The sequence below is a fragment of the Xiphophorus maculatus genome, chromosome 4 (genome assembly GCF_002775205.1).
Source record: "Xiphophorus maculatus strain JP 163 A chromosome 4, X_maculatus-5.0-male, whole genome shotgun sequence".
NCBI classification, from domain to species: domain Eukaryota; kingdom Metazoa; phylum Chordata; class Actinopteri; order Cyprinodontiformes; family Poeciliidae; genus Xiphophorus; species Xiphophorus maculatus.
Window position 1 is genome coordinate 14,385,336 of NC_036446.1, and position 21,640 is coordinate 14,406,975.

Below are 21,640 nucleotides of genomic sequence, written 5' to 3' on the forward strand. Positions count from 1 at the left end.
GAGACAGATTTGTCAGAAAATCGGTAAATACATACATCACTTGTTGAAATATGTCGGTACATTATCATTTATGCGATAAGCAGTCAGTATTTTAATGAGATGGTGTGTTTGTGAAACGAATGGTTCAGGGAACCCGTATGTGCAGGGCGGCCATTTCCTGCACGTACGTGATGATAAGATGTCTGATCATCGATGCACTCCAGTATTAAGAGTGAACTGAGACGTTACTGTGGAATGTAAGTGTTAATAAAATAAGTCATATCACAATCACGTGCTCTAAATCAGTGTGGTGTAAGGCAGCTCTCTGTATTTTGTTTGTGCAGCCAGAGGCCACTGCCGTATTTCTTTTCTTGCTTTTTATACGTTGTATTATCCTTTTTGTGCCTTTACTCTGTTATTTTAGAGATTGCCACATTTCAGCAGTAGCTACCTAATGTTTGGTACGTATATGTTCTGATTTCTGAACAAAACGTAGGAAATAAGACAGCTTTATTTAATCTGTCTCAACTGGAAATAAATTATACTGCACATTAAGGACCCCAGTTATTGTGTCCTGTGAGGCTAAGTAATTCCCGGGCTACACATGCAACAAGATAAAACAGTTTAACTAACTTTGCCTGTGATAATCATGACATAATAGCTGATCTTTATAAGTAATTAGCATTAGCTGGCTTTAGAATATGTTTGCCTGTCGTAGACTTTTGAGTGAAGCAGAAAGTGGTCAGGACCTTGTCAGCTGGTTTCTTGATATTACCTGTATTACATCAGATTTTTTAAGGTGAAGTGGGCTGCAGCACTATAGATGATCTGATATTTTCCTCAGGAGAGTTGTGGCTCTATAGCAATTTCACAGATGAGAAACAAACAGTTTTACTGTATAGCAGGAACAGGAGTGTTACTGTCTACCTTGTTCTCCATGTGTCTTTGTTGCCTGCAGCGCTGCACCATTTTAGACGATCATTGAAGGTGAAGCAGCTCTCCTCAGGATAAAATCATGAAACGAGTTTATTCACAATAATTCTATTTTCAAAGGCTTATCAAAGTCAATGGATGCCATTCTAAGACATGGTCAGTATCCAGTAGAGTGTAGACTGTAAATGCACAACAGGTGGGACTGTTAAGACCATAAAAGAAATCAAAAGAAGTTCAGAGTTTAAAATGGGTTTGTTGTGAAGGAAGACAACTAATTAGAGCTTAATAATTATAGATTTAAGTCCAGAAGTAGAGTCAAACTAACATTGGAATTCTGTTTGTTCCTTGTTCAAAAGCCACCAAATTGTGACAGAACAAATCAAAATGGACCAGGCCATGCAATCTTTGCTGTATGCACTTATACCAACATTTATATAATGCAGTAGATACACATACTTGTTCTACAGCATAGCTGTCCCATTTCTAATTCTGAAAGGACAGTGTTCAAAAGACATGTCCTAGCTGAGCTATTCATCCTGAATAGATGGCTTCCATGGAGACGTCTAGCCTCTTAGCTGTTCTGCAATCTGTGTGTAAATCTGATCAACAATCAAACTGGGAATAGGTAAGATTTTGCAGGGCGGTACATTGCCTGCCAAAAAATTACAGCAGATACAGTAGATTATTTCATTACAAATCTTTAGTGTCTCATTGTCTGGAATGGAAGAACCTTTTCTTTTTCTAAAAAACAAAGAAAATTAAGAGAAACCATATCCTAGCATAATCCTGCTATTGTCAAGCAAATTTTGACATACTGTACATTGCACAGCCAATGAACTTAAATATTCCTCTGGATTTAATTTCTAAATGAATATTTATTAATTCTATGTTTAGAGATAACTTTCTAAATTTTTAAATTTTTGATGATAAATGCAAATCTATATTTTCAATAAAGACTTTACATGTTGAAACTGTCAATAAAACTAGATGTAAATGACATATTAGAAATAATAATCTTTTTTTCTAGGTTTCAGAAAACTTTACATGCTCTTTTGAAAAAGTTAAAAAAGTCTAGGAAATAGTAAATTTACTATTTTTCACTCTGTTGGAACTATGTGTAATATAACTTGCTCTGCAGCATGCAATATATAACCCAGTTTATTAACTCTAATATAGGGTAAGGGAAACCCGGCTGACACCCTTCTGTCAGTAGTGAAATATTATTTTAAAAATCCGCTTTAAATGTACTTCGCGACCGTAAAGAGACCTAGCTAATGTGTTTTTACACAGAGACACTGTGTAGCTGGAAAAGTTGCTCTGTAAAAAATTCTAATTTTTTTTTGGATAAGTAGAACAGGGCTAGACATTTTGAATATCCTCTCAGGTCTCTTCAAAACATCAAAACACATCAAGTAGGCTGGCATAGAAAGCAACCAGTGGTAATAAGTGTTGTTATGGTGCACATCAAAAAATACGACAACAGCATGATGGCAACAGCTCTACTGCCTCATAGCCCATGTTTTAAAATGTCACTGCACAAAAACCAGTCATAACTAATAATGCACAGACTTCCATTTAGCTTAGTAACTGTATTTATGCCTATTCATTACCATTATACTCACAACGCAAACTTTAATCAAAATTTTATTGACCCAAAACTAGCAGAGCTCAGTACAATCAAAAAAATGATGACCAGGAACATGTTCTCATTTGTCCCCACAAAAAACCTTCCCTTTTGCTTAAATGTGTTTTTTGTGTAAGTACACATTCACAATCCAGAAAGTTTAACGTCATACCATCATATTTCACTGTTGAATAGCGAAATATGAGTCTGACATCAAAGCAAATATTTTCTGCTTTGATGTCAGAAAAATATTAACGTGTATGATCTCACTCCATCCCAGCTTTATCTAAATGATTAGTGTGCAACTTTTGTTTTGTCAAAACAAACACTGAAAAGATTCAATCTAGTGATGCCGCAGTTCTAGTTACATGAAGCATGTTTTGCAACTATTGTGACAGACTAAAATAGTTAAATTTATGGTTATAAATTAGGCAATATGCTGTTTAAAAGCCTGTTGTTTTCCTAGCTTTTGTCATGATTAATGAGCTTCTAATTGAATGTTTGTTTTTAGGAGGCTGAAGCGTTATTACATAATTACTTCTAAATCATTTAATTGCATGTCAGTTTTAAAATTACAATTAAAACTGCATTGTATTGCAGCAGCAGCAGCATGAACTAACGAACAGCGGCCCTGCAGGCAAATGGTTTTCACAACCACAGTGACATAAATTAAACCTTTTTCACAGTGGAAGTGTTGACATGTCGTGCAGGAAAAGCATTAGTTTATAATATAGTGTTTTAAGTACCGGAGACCCTGCAATAATGATGATCTATTCAAAGCACAGTCCTCTCTAACTCTGTGGTATAGTGAATATTTTCAAAATTCAGGTCTGCAATTGATGTTTGGTATTTGTGAGTTATCAGCCTCAGAAGCTGCTGCAATGTAACAGTTGTTGTCCTGCAGTGATTGGCTGAATTTAGGATGTGTTTCCCTGAGAGCTCATCCATCACTCTGCCTGCTGGAAGGAGTGGTGATCTCTTTGCTGGTTTGCCTGTTAGAGGGTTGGGTCCAGGTTGAATATCTGATCACTTTGATGTGAATCACAACTAGTGTCTGTGTTGTGCTACAAACATGTTGTTTGACCTGGAAGACAGTCCCGGTCTATGGCTGAGCAGTAATGCAGCTTCTATTTTTTCTTTTATTATCACAGCGTTAGTTGTAACATTTTGCTCAGGTTATCATTGTGGGTGTAAACAATTGTGTAGTCTTTCTATTGTGATATAAAGATTTAGGCTCACTTTCACCATAAAGTCATAAAGGTTTAACTTCTCTGGAGTACATGAGCAAGGTAAAGATGTGTTATTGTTTTGGGCTTTACAGCAAAGCATGTAAAACACAGACATAATTCTTAAAACGATAGTATTTAAAAAGTGAACACTTCATACCTGAGTCTTTGGGATCTAAAGAACTAACTCTCAGTATAGCAAACACAATGTTGTTTCCATCCAGCAAGGTCTCAATGCTTCTTATAGTATTTTTAGAACAACCTTTATGTACACACAACATAAAAAAATAATCACCATGACCTCCATAACAACTATCTGCCTTGGACTGAATATCTAGTGCGTACAGCTTTTTCTTCTAGGATTGTGCTCATCTTCATTCATTTTTCTATGAACTCTGACTGCCTTTTATGTTCTTGCTGAGGAAAATCAGCAAGTGTTTTACGAACAGCATTTTGCATGAAGGCCAAAAAGTTGTGTGTGTGTTTTTAAAACACCTCCTTCCACATGTTTAGTGTGGCAATTACAAGACTTGTAGCAAACTACAAATATATTTTCAAACCTCTGAGCCCTATACATTTCCATTCAACTCACAGTTATGCACTGTAGTTGTGCACTGCTTTGTCTATCAAGTAAAACTGAAGATAAAATACATAGAATTTGTATTGTAATGTAATAAAATGTTAAAAGTTCAAGTGTCTGAATACTGAATGCAATGTATGGTGTCATATTTGTAAACCATCAATGAGTTTTGGAAACTTTGATTTCTAAATCCCTGTGAATCCTAGCCAGAATAAGCTACTTTGTGGCCCTTTGCTATACTGACCCCAGATTACAAAGCTGTGTGACAGTATTAAAAAGATTTTGACATTCTTGTACTTGACTCTAATGTCGAGTTCAGAGGGGAATCCTGGAAGCTTAACAGACTGATCCCACCTTATTATTTGTCATGGTTATCCTCCCTATTTTATAGGCCTCAAACTACACTGTGGTACACTGTCAGGGAATAAATATGATTGTGATTTGAACAGCTTTCAGAGGTTAACAGTTTTCAACATAGGAACCATTGTGAGTCAGTTGCGAGGTTGTGTGCATCATTGAATTAAAATTATAAATATATTATCTCTCTTTTTTGGTTGTCAGATTCTCCTTTTGTTGTGCTTTTACTTGTGATTGACTCATTTAAAATGAGTGCTTTGGAGTTTATGCTGTTGCACCATCCTCATAGAAATAAATATACTCTCTTTATACAGAATTTAGGCACAGTGACTTTGTTTTTCTCTTAACTAGCCTGTGAATTGTCAGCATGGGTTTTTGTGGCAAATCAGAGTGGAAAGAATGATCTGCTCTGACAGTATCAAGCCTCATTAATCAAAAAAATACTGCTTAGCGGTTGTGGTTTAACAACTACATGAGCTAGGTGCAATGTCTGAAAGTCTAGAATGTAAGATTAGGTTTGCTTTAATTGTGCTCATTTTGGATTTCATTTATGATCACAATTACTTGGGGGACAATAATAAGGTGGTATTCCCCCAAAAGTTAACTAAGACAAAATATATTCTTCAAAATGTGTTTTGGGGACTTGTAGTTGTATCACTGAAGCACAACTGGTCCGACAGGGACAGAGACAGGAGATCAGCACAGGGCAAATAAAACACAAGTACAGTCAGCATTCTGCCACACCAAGAGAAGAGCTTTGATTTCCTTTGAAGTCTCTCTGAGGGTCCAATTAAACGGTCAGACAGAGGGGTATGGGAACTTCTCACCAATGACAGCAGAACGGAGAAGTAGCGTCTGATCATGCTGAGCTCCACCTGATATGACAGCACTCTCGTGTGACATCTCACCACAGACACCTGAGGGCATTCTATGTTTTTATTATTTGTTTATTACAGAAGGCTTTGTTATGTTTTGTGCATATCTGAAGTTTTTATGAGTTTTACTGAGCAAGTAGTTTGGAGGTATGAATATTAAAAAATATATTAATCCCACTTCAAAAACGGTCTAATTTGGATATTACACATCTTCTACAGTAAAACACCTTGAAATTGCCAATTTCTCCTTAGTTGGAGCTATAGTTTTTAATATATATATTTTTTACTTTTAATCCAGTTGTGTGTTTTTTACTGTTTGGTTACACTTCAAAATTTTCGATCATTATCAAACAAACATAGCTTAATTTAATGCATAAAATAATTTTCAAATGATGAATTTATTTAGTGCAAAAAAACTTTTTCCACCCAGGAAAAAGTTCATAAGCTGGGCTCACAACGTCAAAATTAAAGTATTTTGTGCAGTTTATACATTTTAATGTTGGTAATATTATTCATTGGGCATTGTGTACTTCCTACCATTTTATTGTTCCTTTAAGTTATTTTCAAATAATTTTCAAACGCTAACCTAGTTATGACAAAAACCTATGCAAATGTACATGAAAATGTCAAAGTAACAGTTATTTGAAGTTACTGATTTAAATATTATATGAGCTTAAATCTAATAGCATAAACTATTAGATTTAACTGCTCTGGGAAGCAGCTAAATCTAATGGTTTTAACTGCTTCCCAGTTGAATATGAGGAGGAATCTGGACCTCCTCATATTCAAACACACTTTCACGTGTCTTTTCCCAGACCAAACCAGTCACAACTGAGCCTGCTATGTAGGCCAGGTTGATACGATCAGACTGTACAGAGCAGCACAGTTGTCACATGTTCATTGCAGTTATCTGTTTTATACCTTTCCAGTTATGTCAACATTTGTACCTTTCAGGTTTTTCCTTCTGCCAAAGTACCATTTTTGAAAACAAAATGTCATTTACAGTATGTGGCATTTGTATTTGCCTTATTCATCATTTGCTGTCACTATCTGTTGCCTTTTCTCAGCAGCCTGGCATGTGAAATGGCTGCTGTAATTTCCCAGCCCATCACCGCCCCGAGCATGGAGTGATGCTTCTACACTTGTCGCCTGTTCTCTTTGATATGTATGTCTCCATTAGACAGCCGTTAGCCTGGTTTGACACAGCCTCCTCTCTGTTCATTTATCAGAAGATATCAGGAAATAGGTACAATGATTATAGAATTCCTGCCAGTCTATTGAAAGCATCTCTGGGAGCCCATTTTTGTGAACAAATATGTATCTTGTTTCTTGCAAAATGATGAGAATTACAACATTTAGATAAAAAAAAAAAAAGCAGCTGAAAGAAATGAAATCTAATACATAGATTTAATTCCTGTGAAATTTCCATGGTGAGTTGCTACCTTTTCTTTTATCTCTCGATTGAGAGGCCAGCTTTGCCTCTGGACATGGTGTAGGAAGTAAAGAAAAATCTTATCTTTACTGGTCTGCAATTGCCTGAAGAAGCTCTCTGAGGCTTCTGGCTTTCAGTCATCATGTCTGGCTCAACGAGGTTCTTTGGATCACTTCAGTCATCAAAAGAATATTCTGCTCAGACGTGCTCCTACATCTTTACAGATCAGAGTGTTTGTTAATGGAACACAGCTTGTTTTACTCACCAAAGCCTGACAGCTTTTCATTTTATTGATGAGGAGTAACTTCAACCTTACTGTATATCGATTTCGCATGAGGTAATTAAGTAGTAAAGTTTTTATCATGTAAACAGGTGGCAACTTAGTCAAGTCATTAAGAATATAAAATTCTGTCCTTGCATAAACAGTAGAAACTTGTGCAAAGCTGTCTTGTTACTGAGAAATAAATGATGAATTTAGTTCTTTCATCACCTGGAAAGACTACTCATTATCGAGGGTCTCTTTCATTGTATCCAAAGCAGAAAGACATTAACACATTTTAATTATTTGCTTTTATATTATATCATAATTGTGCCATTCACCAACACAAGCACATGTTTTACTGGTATTGTTCAGGCCCAGTCACTGTTATCTCATATTTTCTCCAGTGATTGCAGACTGTCATTACTGTGTTATGGTGTAAAGTTCTGCACGTTTTTTGTTTCCCCCTTTTGCTGACTAATTTATAGTAAGATCCTTTTGATAATTTTAACCTTTCTGCTCAGCTCTAAGGCTGCACGTTGGTGCAATTGGTAGCACTGTTGCCTTGCAGCAAGAAGGTCCTGGGTTCGATTCCCGGCCCGGGGTCTTTCTGCATGGTGGGTTCTCTCCGGGTACTCCGGCTTCCTCCCACAGTCCAAAAACATGACTGTTAGGTAAATTGGTCTATCTAAATTCTCCCTAGGTGTGTGTGTGCATGGTCGTTTGTCCTGTCTGTCTCTGTGTTGCCCTGCAACAGACTGGCGACCTGTCCAGAGTGAACCCCGCCTCTCGCCCGGAACGATAGCTGGAGATAGGCACCAGCACCCCTCCCAACCCCTCTAGGGACAAGGGTGTTAGAAAATGGATGGATGGATGGATGCTCAGCTCTAACTTTAGCTAAGCGATGAAAAATTCGTGCTATTCCTTTATGTCTGGTTAACCAGATTCACAATAGCTGATAAGAGTGAACTCAAGAAGATTGTTGAAGCTAAGTCAAAATGTACTTTAACAAAGTATTAATTTAAGGCTATGCTCATTTAAGCATACAGATCATTGCTGCTCTTTGTTTCTTTAGGTTTCCCTCTAACTATTAAGTTTGTTTTTCATTTTAATGATACATTTAATATATATTTGGGATACAAAACCAGGCATTTCATCACTAGCGTGTGAGCTTTTGAGAGTCACTGTATCAGCCATCTACTTGAAACAATCAGCATTTTTTTCATTTGAGTCTAAATTGTATTACTTTTTACTGACACTCTTTGGATCACTGAAACCTTGAGATGGAAGAGAACACCCAAGATTCAGGGAACCACACCTTTATTTTATTTTATTTTTCATAAAAACAAACAAATACAGGAGAACTTTATCAAACTTTTATCTAACGTTGGATTTGACTTTGATGAGAGTGAGTATATATTTATATCTTCAAAAACTGAAATAAATTTTGGTTGAATTTCACATTGCTGTTTTTGCTGAACTAATGCCAAATTAAATCCAGCTTCATTAGTCACAGGCATCTTGCCCTTTGAGCTGTAGGTGGTGCTACATTGCTCGAGGCAGACACATCAAAGCTTACCTGTTTTTTTCTTTGACTACACTCCACTCGCCTGTTTAGTTTGGAGAAAAATAAGCGGCTCTGAAGATGCTAGTTCTTAAACCAGTCTTAATCCCAACATTATCAAAGACGCAAAAGCAGCTGGATGCCATTTATAGGTTTTAAACGGGATAGAAATTGTGGAATTACATAATCTCTTCATGCTGACCTTTGTTCCTCTGTATTCGCTGAACAGTCTGAGAAATCTGATATGTGATCACTTATCTGAGCCCGGAGAGAACGTGAACGTTGTCGCTTCCAAAAAAAGGCTTTGCTAAAAGCCAAGAATTAGAGGACTGTGAGTATCCTGTACTCAACCAGTACCGGCAGTGACAAACAAGAAGAGACTCTCAATGGGATGATTGGTCTAATGCACCACACAGAGGTGCAAATACAGGAGGAAATGATTGTAACATTTAGTTTAGAGAGCAGTGTACCATCCATAATTTCATGACTGGGCCCATCCTACTAGACATGACTATGCCTGCTTAGATGTTTTGTTTTGCTTCTATATATGACTGAAACAAGTAGTGAGCTCCTTGTATTTGGAACATTTAAGAAGAGATGTCTATAATATGACCAGAATGCAATTTATTTATTTTTTTCTCACTGAATCCCAAATAATTCGAGTTGTAACATTGGAACACGGGCAGCAGAGAACATGCTCTATAAACTGTAATAGGAGCGGACATGACTGCAACAACATAAGCCTTAATAACTAGAGTGTCCTGAGCTGCTTCAGCACAGGAGTCACTCTGTTGACTTGTCAGGCTGAAAAGTGGCTGCATGTTCATCTGGAGGGAAAGGAAGACGGGGCAGGAGGAAGAGAGAAAGATGGTGAGAGCATCTCTTCCTCTGAGTCACTGTTCTGTTTGCTGTTACAGAGTTTTTTTTCACTTACCCCATCATTAATAAAATAATGCATGCAAAATGGGTTAATTTAAACAGAGCATTTACATTTCCTGTGTACATTTTTATTACTAATAATCCTGTGGTCATAGGATATAACTTAAAGTGAGCCCATTTTTTTTTTTTTGCCTTCTCTGTTCCTTTAAATCAAGGCTAAAAGCCCACCTCTGTAGCATTCCTTTCAACAGATAATCACTGGAACATTCACCAAAGATATCTGATGTGCACTGAGGATTTTGATGATGGCACTCAATAAAATGTAATAATTGTTACTGGTTTCAAAATTAATAACTATGATGTGTTTATGACTTTTTCTCTTTGAGTTTTATGAAACACTTTGAACTGCCTTGCTGCTGAAAAGTGCTGTACAATTAAACTTGATTAATTGATTGATTGATTTGACCACTGCAGAGCTTCTATTGACCAGAAATGTCCTAAGCATTAGCAACAGTGAATTCCAGGCCAAATGTTAATAATTTGCCGCCATTAAATGCCACATATGAAATTTCATAACAGATGAAAAAATGAGAATGGTTATAAAACAATGTTCCCAGATTTGATTGTCGCACAGGGATGTAATTGAAGTTGCTGAAATAACAATTATTAGTTGTGGTCTTCAAAATCTGAAATTTATGGAAGTGTGGAGAAAGAAAACCATTGCTGAACTACAAATCTAATGACTTGTGAATGATGAATCCAGTGATGCATGACCTGACAGAGAACATCACCAACAAGCTAAACACATTCTGGGTTTGAATTCTGTGTTCTTTGTGCATGGAGTTTTAATGTTCTCCCTGCGCATGCATGGCTTCTCTTTGTGTACTCCGGATTTTTCCCACAGTCCATAACGTGAATTGTTCTAGGTGTGAGTGTGTACATGTTTGTTTGTCTTTTGTTGCCTAGTGATGAACTGGTGACATATCCCATGCCTGTTGCCCAATGGTGGAATAATGATGGAATATTTCTGCTTCTAGATGTGTAAAGCTGGTATTAAAATGCACCAAATGATGTGAAACCCTGTTTGCAGCAAATGAAGTTTCTGCACAGAGTTGTCTGAAAGAGGACTCATGGAAATGCACACAACACATTTCTTTTCTTTTTTTCATGCTCTACTTTGTGATGGCCTATCAGATAAAATTCCAAAAAAACTGGACTCAGGTTCATGGTTCATGAAAACATATGCAGAAAAATGAAAAGGTTCAGCCTGTGTAACATACTTTACAACTATCCTGTTGGCCCAATGGTCCATCTCGGCCACAACCTGTAGGTTTTTCTTCTCCAAGCTTGAAACCAGATGAAAATGCATACGTTCAGCCGCATTAGTTTATAATTTCAAAAGAACAACAGCTCAAAGCAGTTGCGTGTGGAACTGCTTTTCTATACGAGCCAATGCGTAAAATATACTTTTCAGGCACTTTCCATTAAAATCAAAAAAACAGCTCGACCCGGCCTCTTCAGCGTGTTTCTGTGCTCGCAGCGGACCGATAGGCTACTATTTGAATTATACTGTCTTGTTTACTGTTTTCTGCACATGAGAGAACAAAAACAGCTCAAAGCAAAAAGAAAGTGTGTGCATAATAAGAGTGGAGCAGTGCAGGCCCCACTAGTGTCACGTCTGCGCCCTGGTAGCACAAAGATAATGCTGGCTGCAGAGGGCGGAAAATCAGTGTGAAAATGAGGTCTGTGGTTTGGGTCTGCGTTTCCCAACCCTGGTCCTCAAGGCACACTGCCCTGCATGCTTTAGGTATTTCCTTGCTTCAGTCCAGCTGATTTTAATTGATGACTGATTAACAGGCGTTTGGTGAACTGCAATCAGTTGAATCAGGCACATTAAAGCAGGGAAACCTCTCAAACATGTAGGACAGTGGGCCTTGAGGACCAGGGTTGGGAAGAAGGTTTTAAATACAAGGCAGGGTCATAGAGCCTTGTTTTTATTTTTTTAAAAAGTACACTAAAACCAAATGTTTTGTAATGAATAAATGACCTACTGATCATATGTTAATTTCTTTCAGGAGCCTGTGGTATTGGGTGTTGTGTTAAGAGTAGAATGGATATTTTTATTTAACGGTGACCAATATTTCCTGCGTATAACAACTCTTTGTTTCAATAACAAATGTGAATAATTTTTGACACACTTAATAAAGTGTTCCACTGATATAAATAAGAGCAATTGACCGAAGATATTTACAGGCACTTTTAAATCAAAACTTAAGACAGTTTATGTGTCCTTGCTCAAATGAAAGCTGACAAAGGTTGGTGCTTTTGAAGTTTACATTGAATTGATTGTTTGTCTCAAGATACTTACAGTATATGTTTAATAACCAACATTTACATTAATATTCAAGTCTTTGATTTTATTGCAAAGGTAAACAGATGACAAGCACCACTGTGAGCAAATTAAAATTTTATATACATTTAATCTCTACAACATCCATTTAAATGAGAAATAACAGGGAAATGTTACATTGAATCTTTGAATTATATTATTATTCTTGTTCTCCATGTTTTGTCAATGCATTCTGGTATTTAACTTGAAACAAAGCTCAGCTTAAATGCACTTCTGTTCTAATTGGCTTTATGGTTCCTAACAAAGTTATTAATTCCATTTTTTTGCACATTTTGTGACTTCTGCCGCTTCAAACAGTTCCCCTGCAGGATTGCCCTGTATTGGCTACATCAGTTTTCCATTCAATTCTGATGTGTCTGATTCCTGGAGAAATAAGGCACATCATGATCCCATTTGACTGGTGTGACCAGGTTGATGTGTTATGTTCATTTTCTTTAACACAATCTTTTGCATGTGGACAAAAAGGCTCAGTTTTGGAAACATCTGACCAGACCACCCTGACTGTCAGGGCTGCCAACATGGGTTGTGGACTTTTAGCTTTTTGTACTTCCATAAAAAAAACAGATTTATGAAGTTTGCAACTAATAGATGTTCTGTCAACAAATTCTCTCATTGGAGTTGTGAATCTCTGCAGCTCCTTATAGTAGCCCTCTTGACTACCTCTATGGCTAGTGTACTCTTACCCCGACCTACTGTTTTGTGTGTTTGGCCATAAGTTTGTAGCTACAAATATTGTTTTATATCCCCATGTCTTCCTTGGTCTTCACATGTTTATTCAAAAGTCTTCTCTGATAAACTTGAGGCCTTTGTGGAAAAGCTGTATTTATACTGAGATAAAATTTTCAGAAGTAGGGTATCATTTTCTTATTAGGTGACTTCAGAAGGAACCTGACTGCACACATTTTTCCTTAGGAGTGAAAAGTAAAAGGAGTGTGAAGGTGAATGCATGTCACTTTTGAGATTTATATCCGTAAAACCTTGTTAATTCACTTTAGCTAAACTGTGTTGGTACAATGATTAAAATTCCACTGTTTTCATTTAGTGTGGTCACTGTAAAAAACATCAGCATAAAAACTTTGTGTATTATTGTGTTTTAATACATTTTAAAGACAAAAACAGTTGTTTATATTACTTTTTTTACCTGCAAACTTGGAAAGAAATGTGATTTTCATACTCAGAGAGCCTGAGTTCAATCATGTGTCATCTCTCATTAATTTATCTTTAATTCCCAGCTCATCATTTACTTCCTCCTCTCTCCTTTCATCTGCACACTTTGTCCTCTTGTTTGCTGCTGAGAATGTTCCCTTATGCTCCGTACCGTCAGAGCAGGTGGCAAACCGCAGGTGAACCTCACACCTCCACTTGCGCTGGCATCTTTTGCATACAGTCACATTTATGATGCCGCTGGGCTTACTAATTGGCTTTAAAAGATCTCACTGACCTCTTTGTGGCCTTGAAGCAGGACTCATGTCCTTTGTTTTGTTAGTGGTCATTTTGTGAGTGTGTAATTGTAATTTCTGTTCATAACAACCGGTTGTCAGAACATATTCAACATTTCAAAATGTGAAAAGCAATTTCACATTTTAACTAATTAGAGATTTATGAAACAAATAAAATAAAGCTGAATCGTCTTGCAGACATTATAAGGTTTCCTCAAACACCATTGCTCATGTCTGCTCAGAAACGGCAGTCGTACATGAGTGTGTGAACTGCTGCAGTTCAGCGGTGGAAACTTGCTAAGGGGGCGGCAGATGTGACACGACTGCTAAGTTTTAAAAATGGAAGAAAGAAACCCTGTTTGGTCGAGTCGATAACGTGCCACAAATAAGGCCAGCTAAGAGGACGGAAAAGGACTAAAGACAAATCCACTTCAGCTGAATTCAGTCTGGTAATCACCACCAGCATCTTGTTGGTTAGTTTCTGCTCTCCACATCCATCATGCTACCTATTTCTGAGCTGTGATTTTTGCAAATGCAAACAGCTTTGCGCCGGGAGTCCTTTTTGTGATTTTCAGGAAGTCAGATTTCAGGTCTGCTTATGGCTGCAATCTCTTGAATAATTCCATTTGTTCTACTTTAAGGATTGCCTCTGTTTTCTTTCGTTAGGGAATGCACCACTGTCTGCCCTTGGTATGCTGTCAGGGAATGTCAGAAAAATGCATTTACACCCCAAACCTGGGCTCAGAGCAGTGTTTATGAAGGTCTTAACATTTGCACAAGGAAAAAGAAACATTTCAATTGTTCAGTGCACCAGAGAAAACAACTTAAAGTAACATTTTATTTTCTAGAAGTATCTTTATAATAATGTAAAAAAAGCCTTGACTACAGCTTTGAAACATTCCCCATAAAGACAAAAATAAGAAATGAACAAAGTGAGTTTCATACTTAATAGAAGAAAAACTGCATAAAATGAATACTATTTAATTTTTTATGTTTACTTGAGTGCTTGGTCAAACCACAAATTCTCCTTCATCATAGCAGTGGTTAAGCAAAAATACCTGCCAGCCTCGAGTAACACATCATTTGTACCTTACACGGTTCAGTGCTTGTCTGTGTGTGTGTGTGTGTGTGTGAAAGGGAGTAGATGAGCTGCTTTTGCTTTGTCCACAGTGACACTGTGATGCTTGTTAATTTGAAAATCCTTCAAGGCAAAATGTTGTGTATATAGCGTATGTAAGCAAACTTTATGCTGGCATTAACTGTCAAGGTTAAGGCAACACGACGTGCTAATCAGGCACTTTTTTATGCACTTTTTTGTTTTTTATTGAGGACTATGATAGAAACAGACTCACTGTTGTTACCTTTGTTCCTGTTCAAAAAATTGGGAAAAGAAGAGTTACAGGGACTTAAAAATATTAACTTACCAAAGTTAATGTTTCTTGCCTTTTTTGATTTTTACTAATCTCAAAACAAAATTCCTCAGAGATCATGTTGTTTATTGACATATTTAAATGCTGAAAAAATTTCTATTTTCAGACAAAGGCCAGAGTTAATCAATGTAAAATTGATTTGTTTTGAGCTATGGTTGTTATCTATTATATCTTTATTGAGGAATATCGTAATATAATTTAGTCAGTATACACTATGTAAGTAACATTAAGATTGTGACAGTGCTGCAGAACTGTCCTTTTATTAAATCAAGGCTGAGTCCTCTTATCAGTCCTTAGTTTAGATCCTTATTAACCATTGACTGTCATCCTCAGTGCTCTATTTAATTGCTGACCAATTTGAGTTTGAAACATTTCGCCCCATCCTACATGGTAAATGGTAATTGACTTGCATTTGTATAAAGCTTTACCTCCCTCCAGAACCACTCCCACCCCTACTTCCATTTCATGGAAGTAGAAATGGAAACCCACAGCAAACCCTTTGGTACACATGTAACAATTTCTTTCTATTTAAGTATTTTCATAAATCAAGGTTATGGCCATATTAATGCTTAGATCTAATGTATAATTTAATAGTCATATAATTTCTGAAAACTTTGTATTATACTTCATTTTCATTTATTTTTGGCTTTAATACATTTTTGAGCCAGTTGACACCTATGAAGTGATAGAGAAATAACAGAAAACAACTTCTAATCAATCTAAAATTACTCATAAAAGAATGTGCAACCTTTGACTGACAGGTATTTATTGCAGCAATCTAACAGTGTTTCCTTAGAATTTACTATAATTGTGATATATTTAATTACTTCCCTTTATTGGCTGTCAAAGCAGGTGGAGGCCAACCTCCCTGGTGGTATGTTTCCGCCTCATGTCCCTGCACAACGAAGTTGGTATTGATGATAGATAGATTTTTATGCCAGATAGATATACATAGTGTTAGTGGTGGATGAGTTGACTCATAATTGACAAGAACTTTCAACAGAGAAATGGCATCTAAATAGGGCTATACGTAAAAGTAAAAATAGATAATCTTCTCTTTATGTTCTTTTTGCAGAAAAACCCACCTATGATGCCTCTGGCTCCCCACCGAGGAGCTCCGCATTCACAAGTCCTCATGTCCAACCAATGGCTGAGGTGTCAGCGATGGGGGAGGTGCCTTTCCAAGTGGTTCATTCGGACAGCAACGCAGATGTAGAGGGCGAAGGTTTATCGGGACAGCCGGCTTTTTCCTCCATCTTAACTGTGATGGCAGGAACTGTCAAACATCCAGTGAGCCTTGATCAAAGTAGAACCTTGCCAACTGTCAGTAAGGATGATACACTCACCACCCAATGGCCTTCACATAGTTCCAGCCAAGATTCAGACATGTCCTCCTCATCATCGTCAGTCGGAGACAGCTTCAGAGCACGCTCAGGTCTGATTTTTAGCCGTTCTAAGAAATACCCTACATACCATGCCTCCAAGCCATTATGTGTCATTTATAGATGGAAAGCAGAACTTGTCATCATTTAAATTAAATTTTATCATTGACATCAGTGTCGACCCAGCACCATCTTTCTTCTTTGTGCTATCATTCTTCTTATCTTTATTTTTTCAGTCATCTTCCACTGAGCAGATAAACAAAGCGGTTTCATCTTAGGGTCAGGGGAGTGCGTCAAACACAGCCTGCTTCTCAGATAGCGGTAGCAACGTTATTACCTGCTGAGCCTCGGGCTTGGGTAGACAGCATTGAGAGCAAAATCCACCTCTTATAGGGTTGGTGACCTACAATATATGTTGTTTAATGGGATACACAATACGCCACAAGCGAGTCATCAATGTTCCTAAGTAAGCCCAGCAGAGAAGATAGCAATAAAATGACAGTCATTTTGTCTTACTTGGGCCGATGACCAACACTTTTCATTCTACTCCAAACAATGGTCTGAATCATTTAGTTAATTTATATGGATTCATTCAAAATCTGAACATAAGCCTGAACTCTGTATCTGCTGATAACCTTAAAAACAGCTCTCCAATTTCATCCAATCAAAGGAGTCATGCAGTTCAGAGGCAGCAGGGAGTTTCACATAATCCCACATCAGCACTGCTGTCTGCCCGTGCTGAAGGCTATTCACTTTCTAGTCATGTCACACAGCAGATGTTACACCGAACAGCCTTTATTAGGAATCAAGACAAGACTATAGCTGATAGTCTCACTTTATCCTGTAAAAGTAGCAAAGGCATGTCATCAATCATTTCACATTTTGGTAATCCAACTGTAACACCAGCAACAACCTTCACAACCAGCAAATAGTTTTTTTTCTCCCAATCTTCATCAGATCGAAAGCCTCCCTCTCAAACCATGGCCGCCAAGCCAGCACAAACCCACGTTTCTGTAGCTTCCTCCTAAGAAGATGCATGATCTAACCCTGGTGATTTACTGATGGCAGCAGGTCAAAGCAGTCCCAGACTTCCTGCTATCAATATAAATTACAACCAGGGAGAGATAACGGGGGCTGAGCTGGGATCTGCTTACGTGCCATCTCACCTGAATAACTCACTTTCACTTACTCAGCTGAGACATGACCCCGCCAACGCTTTCGCCCCCTCAGCCTCGTCCACATCAAAGTCAGATGTTGAGGAATTTGTAACAATAACGGCACTTTCAAGGATGTAGCCCACACAGGCTGGACAGCTCTAACGATATTTACACCCAACAAAAGGGCAAAATCTTCTTTTCAGCAGAGAGTGGATGCAAGGAAAACAACCTGAATGACTGAACATTAAAGAGTTAAATAACAATCTAGAAATCTGAATAAAACTCTATGTAGAGAGGGTGATTTTGTAGCAGACATCCTCAAAACAACCTCCTAAAATAAAGTCCCCGTTGAGGATCCTGCTTTAACCCCAACTTCTAGAAGATTAGAGAACGAAGATGACTACCAAGAAAGAAAACAAAATCACATAACGTCAGACATGTCACGTAAAAACCAGTCTTCAAAAGACTTCCACCGAAATACCAAAAGTATTTATGTTACTCCCTTTTTTCAATAGAAATGAAGAGTCTATGATGATCAGAGATTCAGCATTTTACAAGACAGGGCAGTTTACAGTCTTCTATCTTTTATGACTTCAAAAGACACCTTTGTTTCTTTTTCTTTTATATAGACAGTAGCAGAATGTCTTCTGCTAAATTGCCCTCACCTGAAAATTTTGATTGTGTGTTAAAACCTGTTAAAAATCCTTCAATCGAATTCTATGCCAGTCATTCTTCTTCCTCTTTAGCAAAACCCCTCCTGACACTAATGACATTAATTTCTCTGCTGTGAGATCAATCACTAGCATGAGCAGAGAGGAATCAAATTCAATTTTGAGCCAGCAAAAAACCATTGCCTTAGCCGCTCCCTTTGCAGTAACTACCTCTTTTAGTGATGGACACAACAGCGTGGAGACATCGAGTGCTATTTTCAGCTCTGGCAAAAAACTAATGGCTCTGTATACAAAGCGGAAAGCCACCAAGCCAGTTCTGGTTCAAAGCAGTGCTTTTAAAGCAGGAAACGCATCTAGCAGCTTTGACAGTGCTAAATCTAATTTAGCAGCAGATGGCTCATCACATGAACATCAAAAACTGGAAGGCAAACAAGAGCATAATGTGCATTTATTGAATTTGGATGATTCAACAGCTGTCACCAGTAGTCCATTTCCAAAGTATCTCACCTTTGGAGGGCATACATTTTCTACCTTGGCTCAAGGGACTTCAAACTATAAGAACTAAAGTCCTGATTTGCCTTTGGCTCATGCTAGATCTGCCGTGTCTTCCAGTGGACTGCCAGAGTTATTATAGGAACTTCTGCTACATCTGTCTGGAGTTCAGATGTGTCTCTACTTTTCTTTTCTACAAATACTAACTATGAAATACTATCCCAAGCTACTTTTCTTGTATTGAGGTATGAGAGCATGAAAGCCCCATACTCAGTTTCCCAAGTATGCCTTTGACTTGGCTGTCACATTTTCAAACATTACTTTTAATGCCGAACCTAAGAGGTCAGCTTTACAATCAACCCACTTCCTTCATTCTTATGTCAATCTCCATCATAGTCAATTGCTTTTCCATCACCTTCATTCTCTCAGTTGTCCTCCTCATACTTATAAAAAATCTCTTCAGTGTTTTATTCAACTAACATATTGTCAACACCACCAAACTTACACCCATCGAAAGTATCATTCCTTTGGTTTTCACCAGCTTTGACCTTAAGATTAGCTTCTGATCACTCACAAGTGACTGAGACGTTTGTTCTTGCAGAGTCAGAAATGGATGATCTTACAGCTGGAACATCTAAATCAGTTGTGTCCACTTTCCCCAAAGAAAATGAGGTTAGTCTAAGCTCTTCTCAGTCAGAAAGGATAATCCTTTCTGCTGGGCCCATCGAGAACACATCTCAGGTATCACTGGTGACCCCGCAACACGATACTCCGACAGCCCCTGTGAAGCTCACCATAACAACCGCATCGCCGCCTACAAAAACTCCCACCACTACCACTAGCACGCCTTCTCCGAAAGTAATGATGGCATCGACCACCACGACCACTCTGCAGCCAAAACCTGTTACCAGAAGAACCATCACAACCATCAGGACTTATACCAGCAGAAGAACGTTCACATTACCCAACCAAAGAGCAAACCCCCCGAGGGGGGCCACCGCCGTCTTCGTCTCACCTTTCACCACGACCACAGAGGCTCCACAGCCACAGTGCAATATAACTGAGAGGTTATGGGTGAAAACAGGTAAAACTCTGGAGAAGAAGAATATTATTTTCTCTCATGCTTTGTTTCCAAATTGACTTTTCTTCTTTGTCTGTTTTAGTTGTGTCAATCTACGTAAGACGGAATAGGCTGGATAGCATTCAGAGACAGAACTTGCGAAGGGGACTGAGTCAAGGCCTCAGAAAAGCTTTGAATGACACATCAGCCCAAGCACAGGTAAGAATGCTTATTCTACAGTATATAATATGACAATGTGTGTGTAGTTTTATGTGTGTGTGAAGAAGTGTTTGGTGTTTGGCTGCAGAGATTTGTTACATTCACTGATAACACAGAAGTTGAAAGAATCTGCAGATCACACCAATAAATGATCAAACAAATCAAATGATTACTGCGCATTATTGTGTGCTTACACCAGCCTCCTGTCTCCAAAGTTCTTTTTATTTTTGGTGTTTGTCTGTTAGGGACCTCCCTGACCTTCCTCATGCAAATGTAAAATGCCTGCGGTAGGGAGAGCAGCAGGAAGACCCCCCTCACCCAGCCCTCCACGCACACTAAACAGCAGACAGAGCAACATCACTGATGTACATGACACTGATTAAGTCAGATTTAAGGGGGGGCAGCAGGGATGAAGGCGAGGTTAAACCGTAGCCTGTGGAGGAAGAAGCAAAGGTCAACAGGATGAAGCAGCTTAAAAAAAGCTTTGGATGTGATTTACCAGATGAATTCATAGAAAAGAAACGGCTCCCATGTAATGTAATGGCAGCAGCAGGTTGGGAGTATTTACATTTTTTGCAGAACTAAATCTACTTGTGCTGAATATTTTTTTCACTATTTGAGAAACAGTTGTTCAGTGAAGCAATGGTGAGTTGTTCCTCATTTTACCCTTGCAAGAAAACTGGATCTTGCGTGTAATCTTGTGTGTAATCATACCAAGGACCCTGATGTAGGCTATTACAGAAGAGATGAAGATTAATATAGAAATTAGGTTGACTGGCTCCCAGAAGACACAGTGTGGTGTCACAAATTTGAGTTACTGTACCAACATTGAAAATGATGTGATTTAGTTTTTTATGGATGACCAGAGTCTTTATAAACAATCTGCAGCAATATTGCTGGTATTGCAGCAACATTTTGCATACATTGGATCTGGTCAAAAAGGGGGGGAAAAAAATAAAGTTTAAATGAAACCACTCAGTGTTTCCCCAATAATAAATCCAGTGCATGCACAAAATGACCTTTGTGTTCGGATTAGCTTTTTGTGGAACAAATCATGTTTCCCAATGTGCCAAAAAGCATCCTAACTCCCCGCTCTCCTGCAGCCCTCTAAAACCTCAGCTCGATGTGAATTTGTATTAAGAGCACCTCTTAACTATGCAAGGTTATTACTGAACACAGCCAGATAGAAATATGTGAAAAATTTCTTTTGGAAAAAGCAGTTAAACTCAGCAATGGGTTTAGTGTAGTTATTTCCTTCCTCCCCCTGTTTTACATATACAAGACATAAAAAAAAAATCTTGTGGATCATTTTGATTCATTGTTTTTGTATAGTGCCAGTTTCCATATACATACTCTCAGTGGAATGTAATTACAGCAGCATAACTAAAGGGCAGGCTCAGGAAAAACAAACAAACAAACAAACTTTCACTGTAAGCTCCAGAAAGGGAAATAGGCCTATTCTTGAGAACTTGAGCTGATATTCATGAGGATGGGACTCAAAAGCTAAAAACTCTCATCTCTTCTTATGCACAATTCTGGAACTACAAGTACTCTTGTCATAGAGATGCAAAGTTTCCAGTCTGGAAAATATTATGCAATTAATAAGTATATTTATCAGGGGAACATTTTACATCCATGTTTTACAGGGAGCAAATTTAACAAAGCTAGAACT

General features: G+C 37.9%; 1 protein-coding gene across 2 annotated transcripts in view; it reads left to right on the plus strand.

Annotated features, from left to right (window-relative positions):
• Positions 1-21,640, plus strand: part of kiaa1549l (KIAA1549 like) — a 65,176-nt gene that overhangs the window by 11,122 nt on the left and 32,414 nt on the right. For both annotated transcript variants that reach the window (XM_023332915.1, XM_023332916.1), the window contains exons 2-4: positions 16,063-16,422; positions 19,291-19,773; positions 19,853-19,968. In XM_023332915.1, coding sequence (XP_023188683.1) covers positions 16,063-16,422; positions 19,291-19,773; positions 19,853-19,968 — 959 coding nt within the window. The remainder of the gene's footprint in view (positions 1-16,062; positions 16,423-19,290; positions 19,774-19,852; positions 19,969-21,640) is intronic.